Source organism: Manis javanica, chromosome 1 (genome assembly GCF_040802235.1).
Source record: "Manis javanica isolate MJ-LG chromosome 1, MJ_LKY, whole genome shotgun sequence".
Lineage (NCBI taxonomy): Eukaryota > Metazoa > Chordata > Mammalia > Pholidota > Manidae > Manis > Manis javanica.
This window is the reverse complement of record NC_133156.1, coordinates 181,219,625-181,244,875: the sequence shown is the minus strand read 5'-3', so window position 1 is coordinate 181,244,875 and position 25,251 is coordinate 181,219,625. Positions and strand designations below refer to the sequence as shown.

The 25,251-nt window shown below is 53.2% G+C and overlaps 1 protein-coding gene across 5 annotated transcripts in view; it reads right to left on the bottom strand.

Moving 5' to 3' along the window:
- Window positions 1-25,251, bottom strand: part of RAB11FIP5 (RAB11 family interacting protein 5) — a 36,420-nt gene that overhangs the window by 8,433 nt on the left and 2,736 nt on the right. For 3 of the 5 annotated variants that reach the window (XM_073211514.1, XM_073211517.1, XM_073211529.1), the window contains exons 2-3: window positions 7,508-7,944; window positions 6,681-7,380 (exon numbers count right to left, since the gene is read on the bottom strand). In XM_073211514.1, the coding sequence (XP_073067615.1) occupies window positions 6,681-7,380; window positions 7,508-7,944 (1,137 nt within the window). Of the gene's footprint in view, window positions 1-6,680; window positions 7,381-7,507; window positions 7,945-19,231; window positions 19,290-20,510; window positions 20,663-25,251 lie in introns of all 5 variants that reach the window. The other 2 variants (XM_073211524.1, XM_073211528.1) reach the window with 2 other exon arrangements.

Below are 25,251 nucleotides of genomic sequence, written 5' to 3'. Positions count from 1 at the left end.
AGGACCCACCAGGGTGCCTGGCATTCTGACTCCTGAAACAGACTGGGTTCTGTGATCCCTTGCAGAAACAGGAGTTAACGGTGGGGTTGTCATCAGGTACAAGGTGTCAATTAAAGAGACGCCCCCTCATTTCTTGGAGGGGTACTAAAACCAGCCAAGATAGACAGAAAGACACTGCTGGACGTCGACTGTCAGGAGTCCCCACAGCCCAGTAGCCACCACGGTGGCCCTGACCAAGGGCAGCTGTGGGCCAGCCTTGAAAGCAGCCCCTGCTGGGGAGGCAAAGGCTGGAATATGGGAGCAGAGGCAGCAGCCGGAACTCTGGATGTCACCAGGGGCCTCCTGGGTCCCCCCGACAGGTCCCCGGCTCCCCCAGGAAACCCATCCACGCAGACACCCCACTCTCCCACAGATGCTGGAGAACACTCTGGGTGAGAACACAGTGGATGCCTCCTGTCCCTCCAGGCGCCAGCGGCCCCTGTGCTTGCACCTCTTCTATGGCGCACCTGACGCCAGGGGGTGTGGACAAGGGCAGACTCTGAAACTAGAGCTCTGGGCTTCCCCAGGACAACTGTGGGATACAAACAGAAGGCCAGAAAGCCAGCACAGGAGAAAAGTGGGGCTCTGCACCCATGTTCAACAGCCTGACAGTGGTCTGCAGCCACCTCGCAACTGAGCCCACCCATCAGACCCAGACCTTGGCAGCCTGCTCTCCACGCCGTCTCCCAGCCCCTGATCTGGGCGCCCAAAGACCTTCATCCCTTGACCCCGGTCCAGTGGAAACATCGCAGGGAATTCCTGTGCTCATGCTGCTCTTCCCGTGGGAAAATACCGGGGGTGAGCCCTGAGGTGGAAGAAGCCAGGCTTCACCAGGAAGCCCACAAGGAATACAGGTTGGGGCATGTGCCCTTTGGCGAGGCTGAGAAGTCTGGAGCTTGCTGGGACTCTTCCAGGAACCCAGGGCCCAGCAGGAGCTGGGCAGAGGCAAAACCAGCTTGTCCACAAACACTGGGGACAGTCAGTGGGAAGGAGTCCACTTCAGCCTGCAGCAAAGGTGGCTTCCAAAGACAGGCTACAAGACTGAGCCCAGCCTCAGAGGTAGGACACAGCTGAGTACCAAACCCCTGGGTTTCTCTCGAGAATCTAGCTTCCAGACACTCTCCTGACCCTATTTTTGCCCTACAATAATTCCTCATCCACAGGTGGGTTCTCAGCCCCACACAACCACCTAGAGATGAGGGAGAGGGAGATAAAGAGTCCTATCTACTCACACCCCACCTGGCTGCCCAGTACCACTCTGCCACTATGGTCACAACATGGTGAAGGTATGTAAGAGGGAGAATCCTGGGCCCAGAGTCCAAAGCCCTGCAAACATCCCTTCCCCCATCCCTCCAAACAGGCCCCAGGGCCCAGGAACACATGCCTACCTTGGGGACCAAGGAGAGCAATGTACCACATGGTGGAGGTCACGACCCTACACTCAGCCCCCAACCAACCACTGAAGCACCCACACCAGACCCAGCCCAGCCCTGCCAAGCACTCAGCCCTCAGGAACAGGGCTGGGTACTCTGAGTCACCTCTCTCTGCAGTTGCCTTTATGACAAGTAGCCAGAGGGGTCTGAGGGAAGAGAGCTCCATCAACATTAAAAAGCACCTAGCTCAGCTCTGTACCCCTCAGCCTTGGCCTGGCCCCACTCACCCTTGCAGCCTCGCAGCAGCCTAGCTGGTCAGAACTGCAGGGCAGGACAATGGCAGGGAAGGCGGCTGGGAACCCCAGGCTAGGCTGGCAACCCCACCCCCACCAGCTCCCCAGAGGTACACACAAACCGTTGGTATGGAACCAGCAAAGAGCTCTCCCTGGAGGAGGAGACTCCAAGGTGTCAGGCCTGGCAAGCTCCCCAGAGCTGGCAGCACCTCTAAGAGTACTCTGTCCATCCCTCCTACCCAGTAGGACTCCCCAGAGTTCCCTCCCCTCAATGCCTCCCTTGCCCTTGTCCATACCAGGTGCACATTCTGAAGGTTTCTCACTTTAAAAATGTCCCCTCCCTACCATTCCACCCAGCACAGATCAGAGACACATTCCCATGTGTGGTTATCTCTGCTGGTTATGCTCTGAGGACAGAGCCCACTGTGCTGGCGTAGCACAGTGCCATTCCCCCCTCCACGCAGTGGGAGCTTCAACATATGCTGACTTCTCCTTAGGACAAAAAGTTGGGTAAAGAAATAAAAAGTCCAGTGTCTCTGCCCCTTGTACCCCAGGGAATAAAATTTCTGGGCCTGCAGGAACCTTACAACTGGATGAACCTGCCTCTTCAGCAGGAATCACAAGTTCACTCTGAAGCTGCCCTCTGCTTAAACACTACTGTTGCTGGGCAACTCGGTGCACCATGAGACCACCTCTGGAGCTGGAGGCCAGGTTGAACTGGTGGACAGCTCTTCCTTAGGTTTAGATGAGCTGCATCCTTGTAATTTCCACTTATTGGTCCCAGAGATGGCATGTGAATCTGAAAAGGCCCTCTACCAGCTGTCCCCCAAAACATCAAAGCCAGCCTTTGAGGCATATGCCACCAGCCAATATGCCCTTCAGTCATCTCTCCTAAGGTACCATCTCCTCGTGTCCTTGAGATGTGCCCGACGTCCAGGAAACGTGTCCAGGAGACTGGACATATCCTCTCCCATCATCTGGGCCCAGGAGGTGACACACAGGGCCTTGGAAGCTGTAGCAGGGAGACCACATAGCTTATCTTCCCAATCAGAATATGTTCAATATAGTAAAGAGGCAGTATTAACTATGCCAGGAAAACAGGCACAAATAGGACAAATGGCCTAACTCTAAGTCACTGGACCCCCATCATAGCTCATTTACTCCACTGAGATTCCAAGCCCTTCCAGGAGCCACCACACACCCAGGCTCACTGTTATCTCCTCATCTACCACGCCTGGTGAGGGGCTGAGAAGAGATTGCTAATGGCCATCACGATACACTCACCTGTATGTTGTACCACACTTACCCCCAATTAAAACAATGGTTGCCTCCAATACTGGATCCCCTACTGTGCACAGGGTTCTCTGGTTAGTGTGAGGGGTGGGGGCAGGGGAGCTCAAGGGTGACCTGCCCTCAGGAAGCTTATACCCTAAATACACACAAAGATAATCACACACACATGGTCTTGACAGTCCTCAAACACATGAGGTAGGCTGTGCCGCAGCCTAGGATGAATGGCTCAGAGCAGGGCTGGTGAGCAGGGAGGCGTCCGTGGCCCAAACCTTAGTCTCAATTCCCCAACTCCCACCACGCACATATACTGTAGGGCCCTAGGAAAACAGCTACGAGACCTGGCAGACGGGGGCCAGGTCAGGAGGAACAGGGGGACCATCTTCTCAACCCTCACTCCTTCTTATCCATCCACTACCTTTTCAAAGAAGAGCAGCTTTTTTCGAGATACTCTGCACCCACCTAATACATCCTGACTGCTTCGGGCCTCTCCTAGGGGCATCAGTGCCGTGGGGGAGCACTAGAGGGCGCCCCTGCCCTTCCTAGTGAGGAATGCCCAGCCATCTGCAACTGCGGCCCCAGGGCAAAGGCACCCCAAACCTCTGGGCCAGTGGACAGGCATCTGAAAACTCCAGATGGGGATCCTGCAGCTACATTCAGTCACTCCATTTCAGGATGTTTAGTCTACAGCTTCCTGCCTCAATTAGCTCAGGTCCCATTCTCTCCTCAAAAGCCCTAAAGCAAGCCTTCTGGGTAAGCACCAAGGGTAGTTTGTTTCTTTCAGGCCAGCCATCCCAACCTTCAAGGCACACAGGGCCAGGGTGATGCTGACCAGGTCTCACACCTCACCAGGCCACCTCCCCAAAGATCAGCCACCCCCCTTCTGCCTGGATACAAGGCCACAGAAACTGCCCCTGCAACCTGCACCAGCGAAGGGCCCCAGGGAGGGCAGGAATGCCCTGGATGCCTTCCATCCTTCTGAGGACAAACTTAGAATTCAACTATGAGAAGGACAAAAACTTCAGCTCCCTTTTGTCCGCAAGTGACCTGAAAGGCTATTGACTCTGAAGGCCATTAGGAGACATGGAGAAAGAGGAGAAGGAAAACGGAGGGTGACAGCAGACAGTGACAAAGTCACGGCCTACAGGGCTCAGAGCCCAAAGCCTGGGCATCCACCCAGCAATGACTTAATGGACATGTTCCCCAGTATCTACTCTACCCGGAAAAGGCCCAGAGACACCCCGCAGGCAGCAGCACTGAGCCTGGAGTCTGCGCCCGTGCTGACCTAGGCCCCCAGCTCCTCCCAGCAAATGCCCTGTTCGGGTCTCCTGCCACCTTCCCTGCCCCACCATCTACAAATATCTCTGAGTTGTCAAAGGGCCACCAGGCTCAGTCTGAGCATCTGAGGAAGGCCCATCCTCTTCTTCCCAAGCTTCCCCTGGGCTGCAGGTGACCAGCAGTTTCTCTGGGTACTGGTGAGTAGGGGCTGGGGAGTAGGAACAGAAGCTGATATACTAAGCAGGGGAGGCAAAGGGCTGATGCACCCCACACACCTGTCCATGAGGCACACAGAGGGCTGCCAGCCATACAGGGCCCAATCTATAGAGGCCCTGCATTTCCCCACTCCTTCCACTCCTTCCCCAGACTCACAGTGTCACAAGGGAAGAGAAGAACAAGGACTTCAGGAGTCCCCTCCCCTCTGCAAGGGAATAGGTTCAGGGACCATCTGCCTATCTCTTGACCCGTTACCACTGTGCCCAGGCTTCCTACCCCATGTCCTGCCCGTATTTCCAGCAAAGCAGGAGGGGCAGACTTGCTGAAAGAACAGGAGCAGCAGGCTTGCCACACCTGCTGGGATTGACACAGATGCTGCCTGCCCAGGGCTGGCCCCAGGCTCTTGGGAAGGGAGGACACCTGCTCCTACGGCCCATGCCTGGATCCCCTCCCTGGGCACCGCTGGACAATTCAGCAGCCTCTCTGACTCAGGATTAGGAGAAGGCAAAAGGGCCAAGCAGGAGGCAGGGGCTGTGATACTGTGATTGTAAGAAACATATTTGCTCATTCAGATGATGGTCTTTGCCCACAGTTCCTGGCTCACAGCTTCCAAAACCCTTCGAATCTCCTGAGTAATAAGAGCAATGGGAGCATCTTTTAATCATAATATTTCATCTCTTATCCTCAGTTCCTAAAATCAATTTGGAGCCTTAAAGGTAAAATAGGTACTTTCTTATTCATAACCAGCCCCTTTCCACCACAACTGGGTTTATGTTCATGAGATGACTTTTGGAAGCGTCAGGCTGGCAGCCAGGCAGCCAAGCATGAGTACTGGGTTGGAACTTTCAGTCCCACTCCCAGAGTTCTTGGGATTGGGGAGGGGCTGGAGTCTGAATCAGTCCCCAGTGGCCAGCAATTTAATCACTCCTGCCTATGTAATGAAGCCTCCTTAAAAACCCAGAAGGACAGGGTTAGAAGAGCTTCCAGGTTGGTAAACACATGGATATTGAGGGACATGACAGGAAGAGTCATGGAAACGCCTCGCCCTTCCCCATACGTTGCCCTATGTGTCTCTTCCATCTGGCTGTTTCTGAGTTATATCCTTTTATAATAAACCTATAATCTAGTAAGTAAAATGTTTCTCTTGAGTTCTGTGAGCTGCTCTAGCAAGCTAAATGAACAAAGGAAGGGGGGGTCACTGGAACCTCCGAGTAAGAACTGGCTGGGGTAGCATAGGTGATGACCTGGACTTGTAATTGGCATCAGAAGCAGTTGGGCAGTTCTGCAGGACTGAGCCCATATGGAATCTGATGCTGTGATCTTGTAAGGTAGTGTCAGAATAGAGCTGAGCTGTAGGATATCCAGCTGGTGTGAAGAATTCCTTGGATGTGTGGGGAACCCCCAACCACCACAATGGAACTGGGTGCAGAATCCTAAATGGTATGAAAACCCTCTTAGGTCCTCTACCTAGGCTGAGCTGAAAGACTCCTGCATCCCTCTCTTGGTAGGATTCAGTACATTCAAAACAGCAGCTGTCATCAGCACCTGCCATATTCCAAGACCAAGAGACTACAGAGATGGTCAGAGCTCCAGGGGTCTCCAAGGACAGAGGGTGGGCCACAGATTTCAGGGAGGCTGTCCACAGCCCTTTGCCAGGTCAGGAGAGCAACTGGGGGTGAGTGTATGAGGAGATGGGTGGGAACACCAATTACTTGACTGCCATCTCTCAGAGACGCAATCACAGGGTTGGAGGGGGCAGCTAAGAGGGTGCAAGAAGGCTGAGGTGCAGTTCCCACCTCTCCCCTTGGCCGGGCTTCCTGAAGTCAAGGCGAGAGGTGCATGTAGCGAAGCAAAGAATTCATACAGATGGCCTTCCCTGCCTTCCTCCTGCTCCTCCACCTCCCTCAGGGGTGGGTGTGCCAACTCATGAAGCAAGACACATGCCTGAGGAGCTGGACTTTCCCGTCTGCAAGGCCCTCAAGTGCTGTGCCCTTGCAACTCACCTGTGTCCGCGTGCCAGCAATGAGCCTCGACTTAGGGAGACAGCATTCCCCCGCTCAACCATGCAAAGCCAGAGCCCCAGCAGCCTGCCCAAGGACCCCACCTGCCCTGTCCTCCCTGCCCCGGGGTCCAGGCGGCAAACACCCCAGCACTCTCCCCAAGGAGCAAAGCTGTCTATCCAAGGACGTACCTGGGCTTCTGAGTTGGTTCCTTGGCTTCTCTCAAGCCAAACCAGCTACTCTTGGCCTTTTCCTCCCCGCTGGACGAGTGGTGGGGGGAGGCCCCTAGGGTGAGACCCCCTTTCTCCCCCAGGGAGCTGCGGCGCCCCGACTCACTCCGACTCAGCCCCTGGTGGTGATGGTGGAAGAGGCCCATCCGGGGCTTCCGCTCCTCCTTCCGGGCTCCCTCCTTCTCCGCCAGCGCCTCAGAGGAGGCCACCATGGGCATGGCGACCTGCACTGGCTTCCCCTCTGGGAGCCGGGTCCCCTCCTCGTCTGTGGGGCAGCTGGCTCCAGTGGCCAATGCTTTGGCCTGAGAGCTCAGCCCCTCCTGTCCAGGCACCAGCTCCGAGCTGACAGTGCTGCGGCTGCCTCTGCCCCAGGAGTCATCGGCAGACCGAGGCCCCTCCTCAGAGGGCCGGGAAGAGACACAATGCAGGGAGCTGGAGGGTGGGAACGGGCCTGAGATGGAGCTGCGGTGCCGCAAGGGGCCCTGGGGCTCCTCATTGTAAATGTGGCTCCCGTTGACGCAGAGAGAAGAGCGGGAGGCAGTTTCGACATGGCCCTGAAGGTCGACAAGGGCCCGGGGAAGAGCCGCTCGCATCTGGCTGGCCTCATCGCTGTGGGTCCTTTTGTGGGTGAGCAGCTTGGGGGACTGTGTAGAGTCCCTGCCTGAGAAAGAAGCACAAGCAGGGTGAGCACAGGACAGAGAAGCCCAGGCTGGGCCTCCCCTGCTGCCCTGAGGGGTCAGTCTGCCCTCCTCAGCCCCTCAGGGAGGCACAGCCTATTGGTCGCTCACCCCCTTCAGTGGAGAGCCAGCTGGTGCGGCTTGGCGAGCGGGTGAGGAGCTCGGCGCCAGGGCCCTGGTAGGCCAGGCTCCCGCTGGTGGAGGACAGGGTACTGTCCGAGCCCAGCGAGGTGCTGGACTGGGTCAGGGACGACTTGCGCAGCTTGTTGCGGAGGAAGAAGCCTTTGGCTTTGCCCATCTTGCTCAGGTTGCCCAGCTCAGGGTCCTCCAGGGCGCTGCTTGGGAGGATGGCGGAGGCGGATTCCAGCTCAAACTTCTTCTTGCCCTTCATCTTGTCCTTGATCTTGCTGAAGGGGGACCTTGGCTTATCCTTCACAGACAGGTCAAACATGCTGGCGCTCAAGGTGTTGCGAGTGAACTGGATGGTGACTTGGATCTCCCCACGTTCCTTCTCCTTCTTGCCGGGCTTGGAGTGCAGCTTGTACCACCTGCAAGAAGAGGGGGAGCAGCAGTGAAATGAGCCAGGCAGAGAAAGACAAGTACCAAATGATTTCACTCATCTGTGGAGTATAACAACAAAGCAAAACTGAAGGAAAAAAACAGCAGCAGAATCACAGACTCCAAGAAGGGACAAGCGGTTACCAAAGGGGAGGGGTGGGGAGGGAGGGAGAAGGGGAGTGAGGGGTATTATGATTAGTACACATCATGTGGGGGGATCATGGGGAAGATAGTGTAGCACAGAGAAGACAAATAGTGACTCTGTGACATCCTACTACACTGATGGACAGTGACTTCAGAGGGGTGTGACGGGGAACTTGATAATATGGGTGAATGTAGTAACCACAATGTTGCTCATGTGAAACCTCCATAAGAATGTATATCAATGATACCTTAATTAAAAAAAATAAAAAGAAGAGGGGGAGCGGGCAGTGCTCTGGTCACAAGCACAGGGGGCCTGGCCTCACAGGCAGCCAGGCACCACAGAGCCCCTCCCTACACTGGCGGCCACAGCAGCCCCTCCCCAAGGCTCCTGCTCTGACACATAGGCCATGCCTTCCAAGCCACAGGCACAGCTGAGACACTATCCTCAACTTTCCCATGATGGAGAAAATCACATCCTGAGGAGGGGAAGCTCCTTGGCGCAGCTGCCACACTGTGCCACCCACTCACCCCAGCACCTTCCCAGGAGCCCAGAGACCTCCCCCTGCCCGATACCCCCTATATCTGAAACCCTGAGGCCCAGATGGGTGAGGCTGGGTCCGGGAGGGACCCTTACATCTCCAGGCCCCTGGTATAGGCAGATATCCACATTTTCCCTTACATCACCTCCTCTGACAGTTCTAGCCAAAGCTCTGCTCTGAGCTGCCAGTAAGCCCAGGACAGAACAGCATGTCCAGAGGTCCAGAGGCCCAGGGCCAGGAACACAGGAACACTAGTGCACATACACACTGACATGTACACCTCACCCACACACTGACTCACCCGAAGCCCCACCAGGAACACCTCTGCAAGATGGAGGAGCAGCTGAGAATGGCACAAATGGGCCTTCAGCAGAAGGCCCAGGGAAAGGAAAGAGCACTCATGGCTGCTGAGTATGTTGTGTGTGCTGCGGCGGAGTGCAGGGGCTCTCATCTCACTCCCATGTACGCCTCGCAACAAGCCTGGGAGGTCAGAGACACTACCCACATTTCACAGATGAGGAGGTTGAGGTTCAGAGGTAAAGTAACTCATCCAAGAGCAAGCAGCCTGTAGGAGGGAAGACTGACAGCGAGGTCTGCACTATTCCAAAGCCCACGTGCTTCCCCTTATACACCCCCAGAGAGACCCCTAGTATCAGTTGTTTGTCCTTCTCAGTCAGGCTGAGTCCCCACCCCTCTGAGCCTCTCCTCTGCACATAGCTGAAGGTCCAGGCTCACCTCAAGTTCTGCACGTGAGCGATAAAGTGGAAACAAAACAAAACAAAAATCCTGACCATTGAACCCTCGGGGAGGGGTGTGCTCAGAGCTCTTCCTTCCTCCGCTTCTTAAATCCTCCTCCCTAACCACTCAGACTCCTAGGAGGCCTGAGAAGGCAGGGATGACTGATCTGATTTTGCCTGGCTGAGCACACTGTACAGCATCTGTAAGGCAGCCAGATACCCCCTGGTCCCCTTCCCACTCCTTTCAGCCAGATTACATTCTACCCCATCTCTGGCAGATGTGGGCAGAGATTCCACAAAGAAACGGAACCAGAGAGATTCTGGACTTAGGGACACCAAGCCCAAATGATGGGGTCAGCTGCAGGGCTGAACACAGGAGTGACTCAAAACTAGCCCCCTTTCTCACACCAGCACCCAGAATGCATAACCACCTAGCATATAAGAGCTGAAATAAAACATTCAAAGGATGTGTTCCACATATTGCAGGAAATCTCCCATAAGATAGAAGGACAATGCTGAGACAATTAGTAGAGGTCAATCCAAGGAGATTTACCCCAAATAACTGGAAAAGAAAAAGAGAGGAGTTTGCTCCCATGTGAGGAGCTTAGGAAGCTCTCCATTCACAAAACAAGAAAAAAACCTAAGCAACCTGAAAGTCAGTAACTCATAGGGCATTCTGAGGCAGTGAAACTCTTCTGTCTTAGACTGTAACAGTGGATACATGTCATCACATATTTGTCAGAACCATAGAACATAAAACACAAAGAGTCAACTACAGTATAAACTATAGGCTCTAATGATGTATCAATATTAGCTCATCAGTTTTAACAAATGTATCAGATTAATGCAAATGCTAACAATAGAGGAAACTGGGGAGCAGTTAAGGAGTAAATGGGAACTCTCTGTACCTTCCACTCATTTTTCTGTAAACTGAAAACTTTTCTTATAAAAAATAAACTCTACTAATTTTTTTTTTAAAAGGAGAGGGGTGGGGAGTAGGAGAGAATGCAGAGAACACAAAGAACAAGAAACTATGGAAGAAGTAATACAAGAAAGTTTTGCTGAACTGAAGGACGTGAGTACTAGCACAGAAAGGCTCACAAATATGCAACACAATGAACAAAGACACAGCCAGCAGGTATTACTGCAAGGTTTCAGAAAGCCAGGTATAAAAAAGAGACCTTGAAGGTTTCCAAAGAAGGGAAACAGGTTCATACATTCACAAATTAGAAGAGCATTAGGTCCTCACTAGTAGCACTGCACACCACATAGAGTCATGCCTTCAGAATTCTGAGGGAAAAGCTTTCCAGCCTAGAAGTCTAGACCCAGCCAACTGGGCATATAAGTGGAAGCAAGCCCAGTGGATATAGCTGGACTGGTCACTGTAGGACTCTTACATACACACACTGGGTGCATACACACACCCCACACAAAAACAGCCCCCCACACCATACATACACTACACACTACACCACACCCCACATGCCTCAGTCACCCTATGACAGTCATCCCCTACCTGAGACCTGCCAACTCCACAGCACCAGCTCCCTGAGTATCTCATGGCATAAAAGGGTTGGAAGTGGGGAGATCTTCTGTATGAAAAGTCCCAAATATCCAGAAGGACATCATTGTTAAGGGCTTGGCAGTGGTGGTGGTGCTGGTTTTTAATGTTGCAACTAAAAAAAAAAAAAAAAAAGATCTCCCCAGGGGCACCTCCAATTGCATCCCTTTGGAAGAGTCAGTCATGACTAAACCCCTGTGTACCCATCATGGCTGTGCACCTGGCCTTTCCTTGGTGACCCACTAGACGGCCTGAGCAGAGTGAGCCTGGACTGAGGGTTTTCCTTCCTAAACTGAGACCACCCCCTGGGCAGGCTGGGTCAGGACAGACGGTGGCACAAGAAAGGGATGCAGGGCCATGCTCGGAGAGTGTGTGCCCATCTCCCTGTTCTTAAAATAAGCAGGGGCAGGGAGGGAAAAGCGTGGGGCCAGGAGCTGAAAGAGACTGACAGACTGAAGAGATGTGTGTGAGAATGAGTCTAGAAGGAGAAGAGGAGGTTTACTAGAAAGACAGATCAGCTAGCGTCATCTTCATATACCTACCTTCCCAACCTAATGCTCACCATGGGCCTGACCCTTCAACTCTTAAAAGGCCAAGCCCTAGTCACTTTCCCCTTTTGGACTAGGCCCCATTTAGCCCAGGAAGATCCTGGCAGGGTCAGGGCAAGAAAGAAGTGTAGGGACTCCAGCCCCAAACAAACCCTCCATAACCAGAATCAGTAAGCAGACAGCCTTTGCTGGGGCGTGAAGGTCAGGGGCCCTTGGCCCGAGCTGGTCATGCTCCACATGCCACAGCACTGGTAGTGGTTATCTCTGGGGGGGTGAGGCTGCAGGGGACTATCACTGCCTATGCTATTTTTGTCCTGTTTGAATTTTTTATAAAGGGCATATATTACTGTCATTATAGGAAAAAGAGACAAGAAAGTGCCCATTCCCGTGTTACCTCCTGAGTGGCGTGAGCCACAGAACCAGCTGCTCGCCTCTCCCTCCTACCTCCTGGATGAAGGGAGGACGAGTCGCCAGCCAAGGTGAGGCTCAGGTCCTCTGCCCTCCCCAGCCCCCTTCCCCAGAAGGTCACCTTTGCTTCTCCTGCTCTTCCCCAGGGCAGTTGGGGCCCTCTCTCTGGGGCTGCTTTTCAGGGAGGCCAGAAGAGGAAAGAAAAGACTTTGCTCACCATTTTTGGCAACTCCCCCAACCAGAGCAGAGTGAGGTTTGGAATGGTCAGCACCTGCCTCTGGACCCCTAGCTGCTGTCAGCCATCCATCTCCCTAGCAGTCCAGGCACCTCAGGTGTCCCTAAGGCTCGGCCAGAGCAGGCCTCCTCCCTGGAGTGCTGCCCACACAGGCTGAGATGGTGGCAAAGCCACAAAACCACCAGCTCCTGGACAAAAGCCGCACCCCTCCCTTCTACCCCTTACTCCTGCCTCCTCCCGCCTCCTGCTTGTCTGGACGGCCCCCGAGACCTTGGACTTGCCAAGCACGGTGTTACAGTGACTAAGACAAACTCTGGTCACTTTCCCCATTTGAACTGGGCCCCATTTAGCCCAGGAAGATCCTGGGAGGGGCTACAAGAGAGAAGCATATGGACTCCGGGCCCAAACCCACCCTAAGGAACTGGAATGGGTGAGTATAGGCAGCTTTTGCTGGGGCATGGAGGCCAGGAGCCCTCACCCCCAGCTGAACACTGCCAACAAACATACCCCATGGGGGCTAACGATCCCTCAGTGAAACCATGGAGGCTTTTTCTTTATAGAGCCTCACAGTCAGCAAACCCCAGAGCAAACAGGCTCTGAGCACCTCATCCCTACAAACTGAGGCTTCCACAGGGAACATAATAGCAGGGTCCTGTGACCCAGTTCAAGTCCCACCTCCTCGCAACTGCCACCCTCATGGCCTGTGCAAAGCCTCCTCTTCCTGACCAGGCATACAAACTCCAAACCAAACCAACCCTAAAACCAGATCTGGCCACACTCTGCTCCATAACCACCTGGCACTGTCATTCCCAGGTGCCTGGGGTCTCTCCAGGTGGACTGTGTTCTCTGTAGATGCTGAGTAACCCGATGACATACAGCTGCAAAGTAAAGAAATAATGCCTGTAGGGAGAGCTGACATTACAAGCCCTCAGGTACCCACTGCCCACACTCCCTCTCGATTGCCCCTTGCTCTGCCCACCCTTGCTCAGATCTCTCACTGGATGCATGGTGGCTGAGAGCTGGCTCTGCAACCTGGGCACACACCCTGGCCCCACCACTACCTGGCACGTGACCTCCACTCAGCAGGTCACTTCCCTAAGCCTCTGTTTCCTCAGCCATCCTGTGGCGAGACCACCCTGGGGGCTGCTGAGATGATGACGACCTGTGGAGCCTGGTCAGCACAGAGCCAACACTTCCCGTTTAGTCTCATCATTCCCTCCCCCAGCTGCCAGCTCCAGGGACTCTTGTTCTGAAATTTCTAATGCCAAGCACTGTGCCTGACCTTGAAGAGAATCTGCTGGCTCTTTTAACAAATATCCACCCTCAGTTGCCCCGGGCCAACTCTGGAGAGACGCCCCAAGGAGCAGCAGCAGAGCCTCCAGCCCTGGCCTCTGGTTTTGGAGTTTGGGTTCTTCCTGCAGCCACCCCCGTCCCACCCCAGTCTTTCTCTCACTGCAATGAGAGAGAACATGTAAGGACAGTCCACACGCTCAGCCTTCCTGGGTGGGCTGCTGCAAGCCCTAGGAACACCAACTCCGAGGCCCCCACTAAGGCCTGACCTGTCACTCCCCTCCATGCCTGGGACCCTGCCAGTTCCATCAGGACTTGACCAAGGCCCCAACCCAGCTAGATGGTAGCTCAGGACACAAGCTCATCTTCAGAGCTCTGGGCTGAGGCACCTAAACCTACCGGATACCAGTGTGGGACCTCTTTCATATCCACTCATACCACGATATGATGTGAAAGCTACTGAAATGGAAGCCCCAGGCCTGGGAATCTTCATTTTTAAGTGGAGGGGACCCTCCTCAGGTGACTGAGTTCATCAGACCCCATGTGAGAACCACAGTGGGATGGTCCCCTGACTGCTCATTGCTTCATAGATCAGAGAACAACTTTCCCTGCACCCGGGTTCACCCTCAAGGACAAGTAGTACCCAGGAGAAACCTGCGCCTCTCCCCTGCCGCACGAAGGCTTGCCTTCCAAAGTCCGGAGGACCCACTTCTTCTGAGGACTGACCCTGAAATGCTCATCCCTCCCCCAGGAGGAGACTATTTACTGGAGGAACCCCCACAGAGGGGAGGGGCAGGCACCATGAAGTTCATCCTAGAAATAGAAAGGGCTAAAATGAATGAGACCTCCTTGCCACAAAACCACTTCTGACAGCACTCTCCCCCAGAAAAAAGGAGAAATAGTGATTTGGCCCCAAACCCCCTGACACCTGTTCATTCCAAGTCCAGGTTCCTCAGCTGCAGCAGGTCCACTGCCCACCTGCACTCCCTTCTCTGCAGCTCCCGCCCCGCACCTACCTCGGCACTCGCACCATCTGTGGCACCCGAACTCCCTGAGGCCCAGGCAGCACGTGCTCGGGAGACAAGGTTTGGACAAAGAACATCATTATCTGGGACTTGTCCCAGATGTGCCTGCAGCTAAGACATGATGGGCACCATTAGGAAAAGAAGAGTAGGAGAAAATTCCTTGCCCCTGAAGAGAAATGCACAGCTATAGACACTGCTCTTTAGGAGTGACATACATCAGCGCTTCTCCAAGTGCAAAACAATCCCTGGGTTTGGTTAACATGTGGATCTGATGCCATGGGAGCCCCAGGAGAAGCCCATGCTTCTGCAGGCCCACAGGCCCCCTCAGAGTTGGGGAGGCATGTGACAGGGCTAGACACTCAGCAGACCCCCCCACAGACCCAGGCACTCTCACCTTGTGTGGAAATCTCATCAGTCCAAACCCTGGCTTGTGACCCAAAGAACAGTGCCCCTTGCTGAGCACCCACACATCACTGATTTCAGACACCAAGCCCAGGAGCCATCTTTGCTGCTTTTCTCATTCACGCCACATCTCAACGTTGAACTCCATTAGGTCTACCCGAAACTTATATCCAGCACTCAACCCCCTCACCGCTGTCACTCTAGCCTAGCCCACCCCCACCTCCCTGCTGCACACTGTTGTCCCTGCTTACCTGCCTCCCTGCCATCCATGCTCCACCAGCGAACAGGGGACAACAGAGCACATTACACCTGTTCCTCAGCATGGCAGAAATGTCCCATCTTTTCGGTCCTGGCTGCTCTGAACCCATCAGTCTTGTCCCCATCCAAGGTCACTGCACTTGCTTTCCCCTCTGACCAAGACACAGGCCCAGATCTCCAGGCTGTGGTGCACCCACTCACTCACACCAGATCTCAGTCCTGCCCGTGCATCCCATCTGCAACTGCCCCTTTTATTTCTTCAGTGTACTTAACACTACCTGACTATGTGTGTGTGTGTTTTCCACATAGTAAAAGGAAGTATGTGTACACGGCTGGTTAACATCTGTGTTCCCCAGTTATACAGTCAGCAACTTATGCTGCTCATCTCTGCTTCCCCAGCATTTGAAATAGTGATTAGGACTCTCAAATATTTATTCAATGAATTAAATTAATCTATGAATTGATTTAGAACTTATTTGTCCCTGATCACATCTGAACAATCTTGTAGCATTTCCAGCATTACAAACCTGTGAGTCTTACCCATGAGACCAGGAGCTTCCAAAGAGCCAAGAAGGCTCTCCCTGCCTACCACTCTCTACAGGAGCCTCCTGGTACCAGGGCAGGAGCCACAGTACCAGTCCCAAAAGGGTGCCTTCTTTAACTTTGAGACCCTCATCACCTATCTCTGAGCTAAGAGTCTCATTAACTCCCCTGAGAGAAGGTGCCCAACCTTGTGAATGGAAGTCTGGTGCTGACCCCACTCTAGCCTATCACTAGGCCACTGATCTTATCACCATTAACAAGTACACCTTTCACTGAGCACTTACGGTGCGCTGGGCACTATACTCAGCACTCAACACACCAAATTCTATCTCTCTAGCCCTCTTAACAGGTGCATGTGGGAGGCACACTTTGAGCGTGGCTCCCAACATGGACTTTGGAGCCAAGCTGCCTGGGTTTAAGTCCCAGTCCCACCATTTACAGCTGATGACCTTGGGCAGGTCACGTACTCTCTCAACCCCTCAGTTACCACACCTTTCTATAATATGGGATAATAGACATCTGCTCTCCTCACAAGACCAGTGATAAAGTTATTATACCACCACTGGATCACATTACTTAATACAGTGATAAGGCAGATGTTAGTTTAGCACGTTTTAATATATTGATAAATGTACTTTAAAGCCATTGGTGTACTTTGTAATCCTATATATCTGAGGATCTTGTTCTGAGAAGGGGTCCCCAGGCTTCACCAGATACCTAAGGGGTCCATGGCACAAAAAGGGCCAAGCACACCTGCTCTGGAGTAGAGGGGGCACAATGGCAACAGAAAAGCAGGTCTTTCCCTCTTGCTCCACTGCAGGGCACCCAGGCTGAGATCTCAAGGCAGAGGGCAGGCCCTGCTCCCCGCCTCCCATTCAGGGGCATGTGGGGGCCTGGTGGCTGGGAAGAAGCTGGCCAAAGGTCCTGAGACTCCCAGCGTCATGCTACAATGCTCAGTCTGACCCTCAGATACCCTGCATGCCAATGAAGGTGATTCCAGAGAAACAAAAACAGCCAAGTGCACCTGCCAGCGAGGGAGCAGGCTGCTCCCAGAGCTAGTTTTGATCATGCCCCCAGTACCATAATCTCCAACTTCCCTGGGCTGGTCCTCACCTGCTGAAGTGGCAACACACCAGATCTGCAGCTTCTCCTTCTGGCTGGGGCTGGGGCTACCGCCCCCACCTCTACAGAGATGGGCCTCACCTCAGGCTGGTAAACAGCTACCACCACGCTAGGCAGGAGGGGCCTGCAAAGTTGACGTGGTAGGATCAAACCCCACCCCCTGAGACAAATGAAGCCAAGAGGCCCTTAGATGACACAATTTGCTGCCCAATATACTGGCTGGAGGATCCAGAAGGGAAAGTGAGAGCCAACTGATGCAGAGGAAGACAGACGGATCCAGTTCTCCTTTCCTGGCCTCTCCTTTCCAGCTTCCCTAGGGTTAGTAGAAATGGAGGGTTGCAGGGATCCATAGTGGAGAAGACACGCAACTCAAAACACAAATGTTGGGGAAAACTGTAGGAGAAAACACCAAAATATCTGTCCATAGCACTCTCTGCCCCCAGGCCTGCCACTGGCCATTTCAAACGATGCTGTATAGATCAAATCATTTGCCCTCAAAAGGCCTGCAGCCTTCAGAGACCTGCCACTCCACCTCCACCCCCACCCCCCAGGCTCAGGAGGCCCTGCCCCATCTCTGCATTTGCAGGAAGCTCCTGCCATGTAAATGACTAGTATCATGCACACTACCATGATCTTAAATTTGAAAGTCATCTCTAACTGAAAAGTAATGGGCCGTTGCTGCTATTCCTGAGGGAACGGTGCCATCCTGCAAATTCTGGGTATAGCAACCGAACAGTTGAGAGGGCAAGAAGCTCTTCCTTACGCTAGAATCCTGACAGATACGGGAGAAAAGACAGAATTGGAGACCTAGGAACTCTAGAAACTGGGGTCATCAACGGATACTAAAAGCACTGGGAGAAAGGGTGAGAGGAACTTCGTGGTGGCTGGGTCAGGTTAACGACCCAGAACCCATGGCTAATCTGGGCCTCACTGACAGTGAGTTGCAGATGGTGTGGCCATGTAGTGGGTCAGCCACTCCATGGGGGAGGACGCATCAGCCAGAGCACAATGTGGGGTATTTTCAATGACAAGTGACCCAGCTCCTCCATCAGGTAAGGGTCTTAGACAAAGAGAGTGGGAACCGATACACTGGAGACCTAACAACCAGGCTCAGTATGGGGTCCTACCTGGATTCCAACTCAACAAACCACCTTTGAAGAGATGGTTCTGATACCAGGGAAATTTGAAAGCAGACTGCCTACTGGATGAGTATTAAGGAACTGTGGACTGTGTGTGTGTGTGCAAAAGGGCATCAGGTTATGTTTTTTAAAAAGCACCAGAATCTGCTGGAGATGGTTGGAAGTAAATATCGAAGCATTTGAGGGGCACTGACTCACTTACAGTCTCCTTTTGGGCCCACCTGGGCCTAACAGCGTGGTTCTATTAGATCCCTGCAGAGGCAGGTGGTAGACCTAGGGGAGGACGTAGGCTTGTTTCTCCTTGTCCTGTGATGGAGCCCTGCTCCTGGGCTCTGAGCCTTGTGCTGACCTGTGAGCTCAGCCCCACCTGCTCATGGCCACAGCCCCACACAGGGCCTGGCACTGGGATCCCGGCACTCACAATGACAACACCATTCTCATAGAGACACAGGGATCTCACCAGTGAAATCCCACCCAAGCAGAAGGCCTCAGCCAGGCCTCCACTCAAAACATTTCTCAACTATTTGTCAGAGACAAGAGAGTGTCCTTGAGATGCATCTTGGTGGGGACATAAGATAGCCACATAAATAAAGGCAAGTGATCAACACCACAAAAATGCACAGGACGTTAAAGGGTAGTGGAAAGATGATTCAGGGGAGGCATGGTGAAGGATGTGGCCTTTATACTGGGCTTTGAACTGGGTAGGAAAGAAGCAAGGATAGGCAGGGAGGCATTCCAGGTGGAAGGATGCGGATTTAGGGCTGGGCAGGCAGCAGGGCAGATAGGAAACTGCCCCACATATCAGCTGAAGAACTGTACCTTTATTCTGGGCCCAGAAGAGTGCTACAGGGTACAAAACAAGGACAGGACCCAATGGAGACTGTGCTGTAGGAAAGCATGGGACAGCAGAGAAGCCAGGCAGGGAGACCACTGCAAGCTGGCTCCAACCACCCAGGGTAGGTCCTGGGGCCGGCTGACCTGAGCAACTCCTTATGCCTTGGCAGCTATTTCCCGTTATAAATCAACAAACTGGCCTTTTAGTTTATAAAAAGGCAGCAGAAGTGATGGACAGTGACTGTAATGGGGTCTGTGGGGGGGACTTGATAATAGGGGGAGTCTAGTAACCATAATGTTGTTCAAGCAATTGTACATTAACGATATCAAAAAAAAAAGGGCAGCAGAAGCTATAAGAGGTAAAAAAAAAATTTCTAAACTAGGGCAGAAGCAGTGGGGAAGGGCGAGGCCCCTTCAGTCTCCCGGTAGCCCCTGCAGAGCCCCTCCACCCTGCGTGCTCACTCCTTATTGACAGCAGGGACCGCTACTCACCTTCTGTCGCCCACGGCCCAGGGACAGGGTCTGATACGTGGACACCTTCTAACACCTGCTGGATAAACGAGATGGAACTGGCAGGGCTCTGCTAGTCCCCAAAATAAGCTGAATAAACATTTTAAGGGCATAGTGGGAAAAGCCCAGTGGACTGGAAGGCAGGAGACCCAGGTTCTAGTCCTGGATCTGACTCATTAAACAGCTTTCATCCAGCCACTTCACCTCTGTAAAAGCAGGGAAGGAGAGGACAACACAACACAGACCTGATAAAATACGCCAGTTCCGGGCAGGGACAAGTGCCAACTAAAGCTGTTATTGCTCAGAGTTTGGAGAAACAGGTGGAGAACCTTTTCTCCAGAGTCTCCTCCACCCAGACGCCTTCCCTCCTCTTGAATCCCTGGCTTGTGCAGTCCCCCTTATGCTATCAGACAGGGGGTGTGCGGCCTGGAGCTAATCCTCTCCTGCTCCCCAAACCCACAACCTAACCCACCCTTTGACTGTTACCTATAGTAAAACTGCAAGCCAGACACAATTGTAGGACAGGATTCTGCCTCTTAGCAGGCCAGAAGATGATTCTTATCACCTACTCTGGCCCTGTGCCTGGCACCAACAGTCCTCCAGAACCAGCACTTCATTAGTTACCCATCTCCATGGGCATGGCTGGCTCAACCCACCTCGGACCCCAGCCTGGGCCAGCCTCCCTTCCTCCTGGGCACAAACATCTAAGCTAGTCCTCATTCCTCCTGCTGCTGTGGGCTCCAAAGGTCCATCACCATCAGCTTGCCTCAGACACTCACCTCGCAGAGTAGTATCTATAAAAATGCCTGAAAACAAGTCTAACCACCACAGATAACGACCAAAAGTATGTAAGCAAAACACGGGAAAAACGATGGGGCTTGGAAGTCAGAAATCTGGCTGCCACTAACAAGTCACGTGACAGGTCATTCTACCTCCTGAGACCAGTCCACATCTGTGCAAATGGGGGAGGCCCTGCCTGCCCTCGGGGAAGGTGACCAAATGCTGTGACACCAGGAAAGCACTCTGAAAAGTAGGTTAAACCACACACAAAGACGTGGCTTTACTGTCCATCAGGGGATGTTACAGCTGTTACTGGCCCCATGGGAGGAAGGTGGCCCAGGACCGACAGCAATGACCCTCCTCAGGCGGAAGGAGAGACCAGCAGGATGACCTCTTCCAGGGGGGCTTCAGTGGACAGTGGGGCAGGACAAGGGAGAAATTCTATGGAACCCCTCCCAGGTTTGCTCCCAACTCCAGTCACCGCAAACAGAAGCCTTCGGTTGTGGAGGACAGAGCTGAGTATGGCCCATCCCCGCTGCCAGAGTCTCAGTCACAGCAGGCAACTTTGTTCCCTATGTGCAAAAGTAGGTACAAGCTGGTCACAGGTACAGACCCCTGTGGAGAATGCAGCACCTGTGCAAACAAAAGGGGAGGGAGAGAAGAAAACACATAACACTCTGGCTTTTGAATGCATGGAATAATTTGGGAAGGCCACATAAGACCTGATATTGCAGTTGCCTCTGAAGAGAGGAATGGGTGGTTCAAGGTGGGGGCAAGGGAGATTTTTTATTGTGTACTAATCAAAAAAAGAAGTAAAGGAAGTCAGGCTGTTTTGCTGAGAAAGACACATGGAAACTAAGCCAGTCTCCCTTCTACTCCATCTCCCAGCTCAGCCTTACATACTCACCTGCCCTTCTAGAGGGGCAGTCTCCTTTTCCTGACACCCACCCAGCCCCCATCACTGTTATTCAAGGTCCCTCCTCCCCCCCATCACTCCAACCCTGATGAGTCCATCTGTCTTCTGCCCCTTTCCTTCTCTCACACTTAGATGCCGCTTTGTTGGTTAATTATGCTTCCTTTGTTAAGTCTTACTGCAAACGTATTTTCACCCTTTTAGGAAAGGGGCTATACACTTCTTTCTCATTTCCTCCAAAGCTCTGACCTAGGCACTGTGGTTGCCCAGTAATTGCTTCCTATGTGTTGAACAAAAGGGAAAAGGAAAGGCAAAAGGCAAATGGCTATATTGCCACAGGAGGAGCTGGGTGGCTCAGGGTGTCTGTCACAGAAAGACAAGCATGATGTCTTAGGGAAGTTCAGGAAGTCTTGTATCTGCTGATGCTCCCAAGTCTTGCTCTACTACACAAGCCAATGGGAGCGAATCCTAGGGTGGGGGCAGGGCCACAGCCAAGGCAGGGCTTGACAGGCCTTCCCCCACTCCTGAGAGACACTCTGGTGACAGTAACACCCTCCCTCCCAAAGAATGAGGCAACATGCCCACCCTGAGACAGACAGGTCCAGACGGAGCTGCAGACCAAATGCCCTGACCCCAGTCAGCCAAGGTCTCATACAGGAGTCTAAGAAGGTCAGGCTTCCAGAGCCCCTAAGCCTAACCATCTCTGGCTTGGGGAGGAGAAAAGAACCCTCAGGAGGGCAGCTGCTGAGTACTTGGTCCTATGCCAGCACTGAATCGTAGAAGACACAGGGGAAAACAGAGATGGCAGTTTGGAGTGGGGGCAAAGGGCACGAGACCTGAAGCCAGGCTACCTCGATCCAAATCCTGACTCTGCCATGTACTGTGTGCCTTTAGAAAAGTCACTTCACCCCCCCGTGCCTCAGTTCCCCATCTGTTAAACACACCAACAGTACATATACCTCAAGGGGTTACTGTGACCTAATGTAAGTCCAGTCCTTAGGACGGCAGTAGCACCTAGAAAAGGCTTAATAAATGATACCAACAAGGCCATAACAATCCTCAAAAACAGTGTTACATGCTGTCGCGGGAACTCAGAGAAGGTGGGGTAGCAGATGGGCTCTCTGAGGGCCAGCCTGACAGGTCTTTGGTGTCCCCTCTTCTAGGAAGCCTTCTCTGACCACAGCTCAGCCCAGCAGCTCTGTTTGCTCCGAACATCTCGTGTTCCCTGGCTAGGCCCCCAAGCACAGCACTGGCTCTGGCCCTTCCTCCACATGTGGGGGTCCATCCTCCAAAAAAGACTGCACCCTCCAGGCATGTGGGCTGGGGTGCCCATGTCCTCCCCTCCTTTGAACACCCACCCCCAGTGGCCCCTCTCAGCCTCTGCCCAGGATGTACTGGATTAGACTGCCCAGAGGTCTGCAGGTTAGCCCTAAGGCCCCCACCCCATCCCAGATGAAATGTCCCACTCTCACTAAAACCCCACAGAAACTCCAATGCACACAGGGCCCCAAATGCCATCTCTTCCTTACCCTAAATCCTACAGCTCCGTGGGCTGCTAGGGCCCAGCAGAAACCACACAGAGCCCCACCCTCTGCTAATTGCTGAGTAGCTAAGAGCATGCCTCACACACACACACCCCAGCCTCAACTTCCACATGTCTAAGTGCTCTTCTAGCTCTGACATTAGTATTCCATGTGCTTCCCCTCCTCACCCCCAGGGTCAGCTGAAGGTAGAGAAAGCCTTGACAAAACCCCTCTTCCACGCAGCTCCTCTGAAGAGCTGCCTCCTGGGAGCTGAACTCACAGAGCCCCTGCTTGCTCCCTGCTCACGGAGCAGAGGCCTGGCCCCGGCCCCTCACCCATGAGCTGCCAAGCCCAGCTTTCCTCAAGGCTGCCATCCTTTGAGGGAAGAAATAACCTGAGGGGTCATGGGCCAGCTCAGTAAGAGCAAAGCCATCAGACTCTTCCCTGACCGACTGCCAGGGGCATAAAGGAGCCACACTGGGGTCTTGTTTTTATTTCTTGGCTGCGGGAAAGGGCAAAGCTTCTTCAGGACTACACATTTCTGCAGAGGCCTGGCTCTTCCCAAGGGAAAAACAGAGTACTAATTCCCAGAGAGCAGAGAGTTGCTGTCATTGTGTTAATTATCTGTCCCGGTACAGGGTGGAAAGGGCAGGGGAAACATCTGGACAAGGACAGAGCAGTCATTTAGTGTCAGCGAGAGCGTGATGGCACCAGAGGAGCAGCAACAAGTAGGTTGGGCAGCACCCATCAGAGGAAAGGGACAACCCTCAAGGTCACCCAGAATGGAGGACCTACTGAGCTCTACCTGTTCTGGGCTGCCTACAGGGAGAGGAGAACTGGAGGTTCCCACCCAGGACCAGATACAGAGGGAAGGGGAAGCTGCTGTGCCAGCCAGGAGCCGCCCAGTCTGATGGAGGAGTCACGTCCTACCCCTCCCCACTCCCCACGACACTGCTGCTCCAGCAACCCCAAATAAAACAGCCCCATAACTAAGGAATATGGACCCTCCCTGTGCTAATGAGTGGTTTCTAAGTATGGCCACACCCTTCCTGGCAGCCAAAACTGACTTCCCTAGCAGCCCCACAGGCCTCCAACTCCAGGACTGGGATTGGACCAGGAGCTGAAGCCAAGGACTCTTGTGGCCTTAGCTGCTGTCTGAAAAGCCATCACATCTGGAAACCAGTGGGAAGAAAGTTGTGGGGCCATGCATCACTTGCCTACAACAGGAACATGCAAGCCATCTGGTGGCTAAGGGGTGGGTGGAAATCCTCAAAGACCATCCCAACCTTAGGCCAGCAGGCCACCTTTTCCCTCAGGTGCCTCTCCCAGGTTCCCCAAACCCATCCTCCTCAAGAAGGTCTCAGGCCGGCAGACATGCAGAAGGCTCTGGACTCAAACATAAGTCCTCCTTGGCCACAAGCCCCCTGGAGACTCCCCCATAAAATCAACAGCACAGGTCTGACCAGGGCCAATACAGCCTCTCAGACGGCCAAATTAGTAGCCTGTCCATGGTCACAACAGCGTTACTTTTTGTGATGAAAAAAGACCAAACTGGACCCCGCTCAAATCAAACCCACAGACTTGGCCTTCCCAATGGGCCAGCCTCTAACCATCAATCCAACAGGCCCAGGGAAGGGGTTCTTTATAGCAGGAACTGTTTTGCTCTGCACAGACACCCACTGGGGAGTACTAGGAAGGGTGCTGGAAGTAAAAGTCAGAAAAAAAATAGTGGAGAAGTATCTCAGCATTTCCAGACCCATGGTGATCCAGGTATGGCTTTATACAGTTATGTACACAGAGGGGAGCGGGTTATAATGTTTCTTCAATTATTTGGAAGCCTCCCGTGAAATCCCTTACCTCACAGAGCCTCCCTGACAAAGGAGTTTCAGGCGCTACTGAGGAGCCTCACACCCAGCGCCAACCAGCACCTTCACCACACACAGTTAAGGCCCTGAGGGTGACCCCAGCAAACATTTTGCAAGCTTGCTATGGGTCTGGACCTATACTGAGGCTTTTATAGACACTGTATTATTTAATCTCACAAGTCTTATGATTATTATTGTCACCTCTGTAGAACTGAGCAAACAAGGTAAGTAACTTTCCTGCTAGTAGGTCACAGGACTAGGGGTGAACCTCCAGTCTCCAGGTTCTTAAACACCATGCTGCCATGCCTCCCTGAGAGGTCCAGGGCAGCTCCTGGAGGCTGCCGGGCAGGAGAGCTGCAAAGCTGCAAGCTTGGCTTCAGGACTGCAGAGGCCTCCCAAGCCCAGCCCTAGCTCTTAACCCCCTAGCAGCAAAGAGAATGGTGGAGGGCTGCAAAGGGCCAGGCCATTTCGTCAGGAGCTCTCATACTTCTGTGTGTGCCCTGCTACTCATAGTCCTGGGCTTTCCCAGGCTCTAAGTTCAGTATCGTCTCTCCTTATCACATGAGAGGCTCTTCAAGGGTAAGGTACATCTCCCAGCTCAGAACTACCAGACACTGTTACCAGGACCTCCTTCTAGCATCACTGCCGTTCACTGACCAGCAACTGTGTCCAGAAACTGCAACAGGTACCTTTACTGCATCCTCATTTCATCCCTTAGATCAGCCTTGTAAAGGTGTGAATTAGCTCCATTTTACACATGAGAAAACTGAGGCACCAAGAGTTTCCCTGACTTGCCATACAGTAGAAGGTCTGGGGCTGGGATCTGTTCCATGCAACACCACAGCCCTCTCCTCTTAACTATGAGGCTGCCCTTCCTCCATCAGGTTCTGTCTTGGTGACACAGGGCTGCCATCTGTCCTC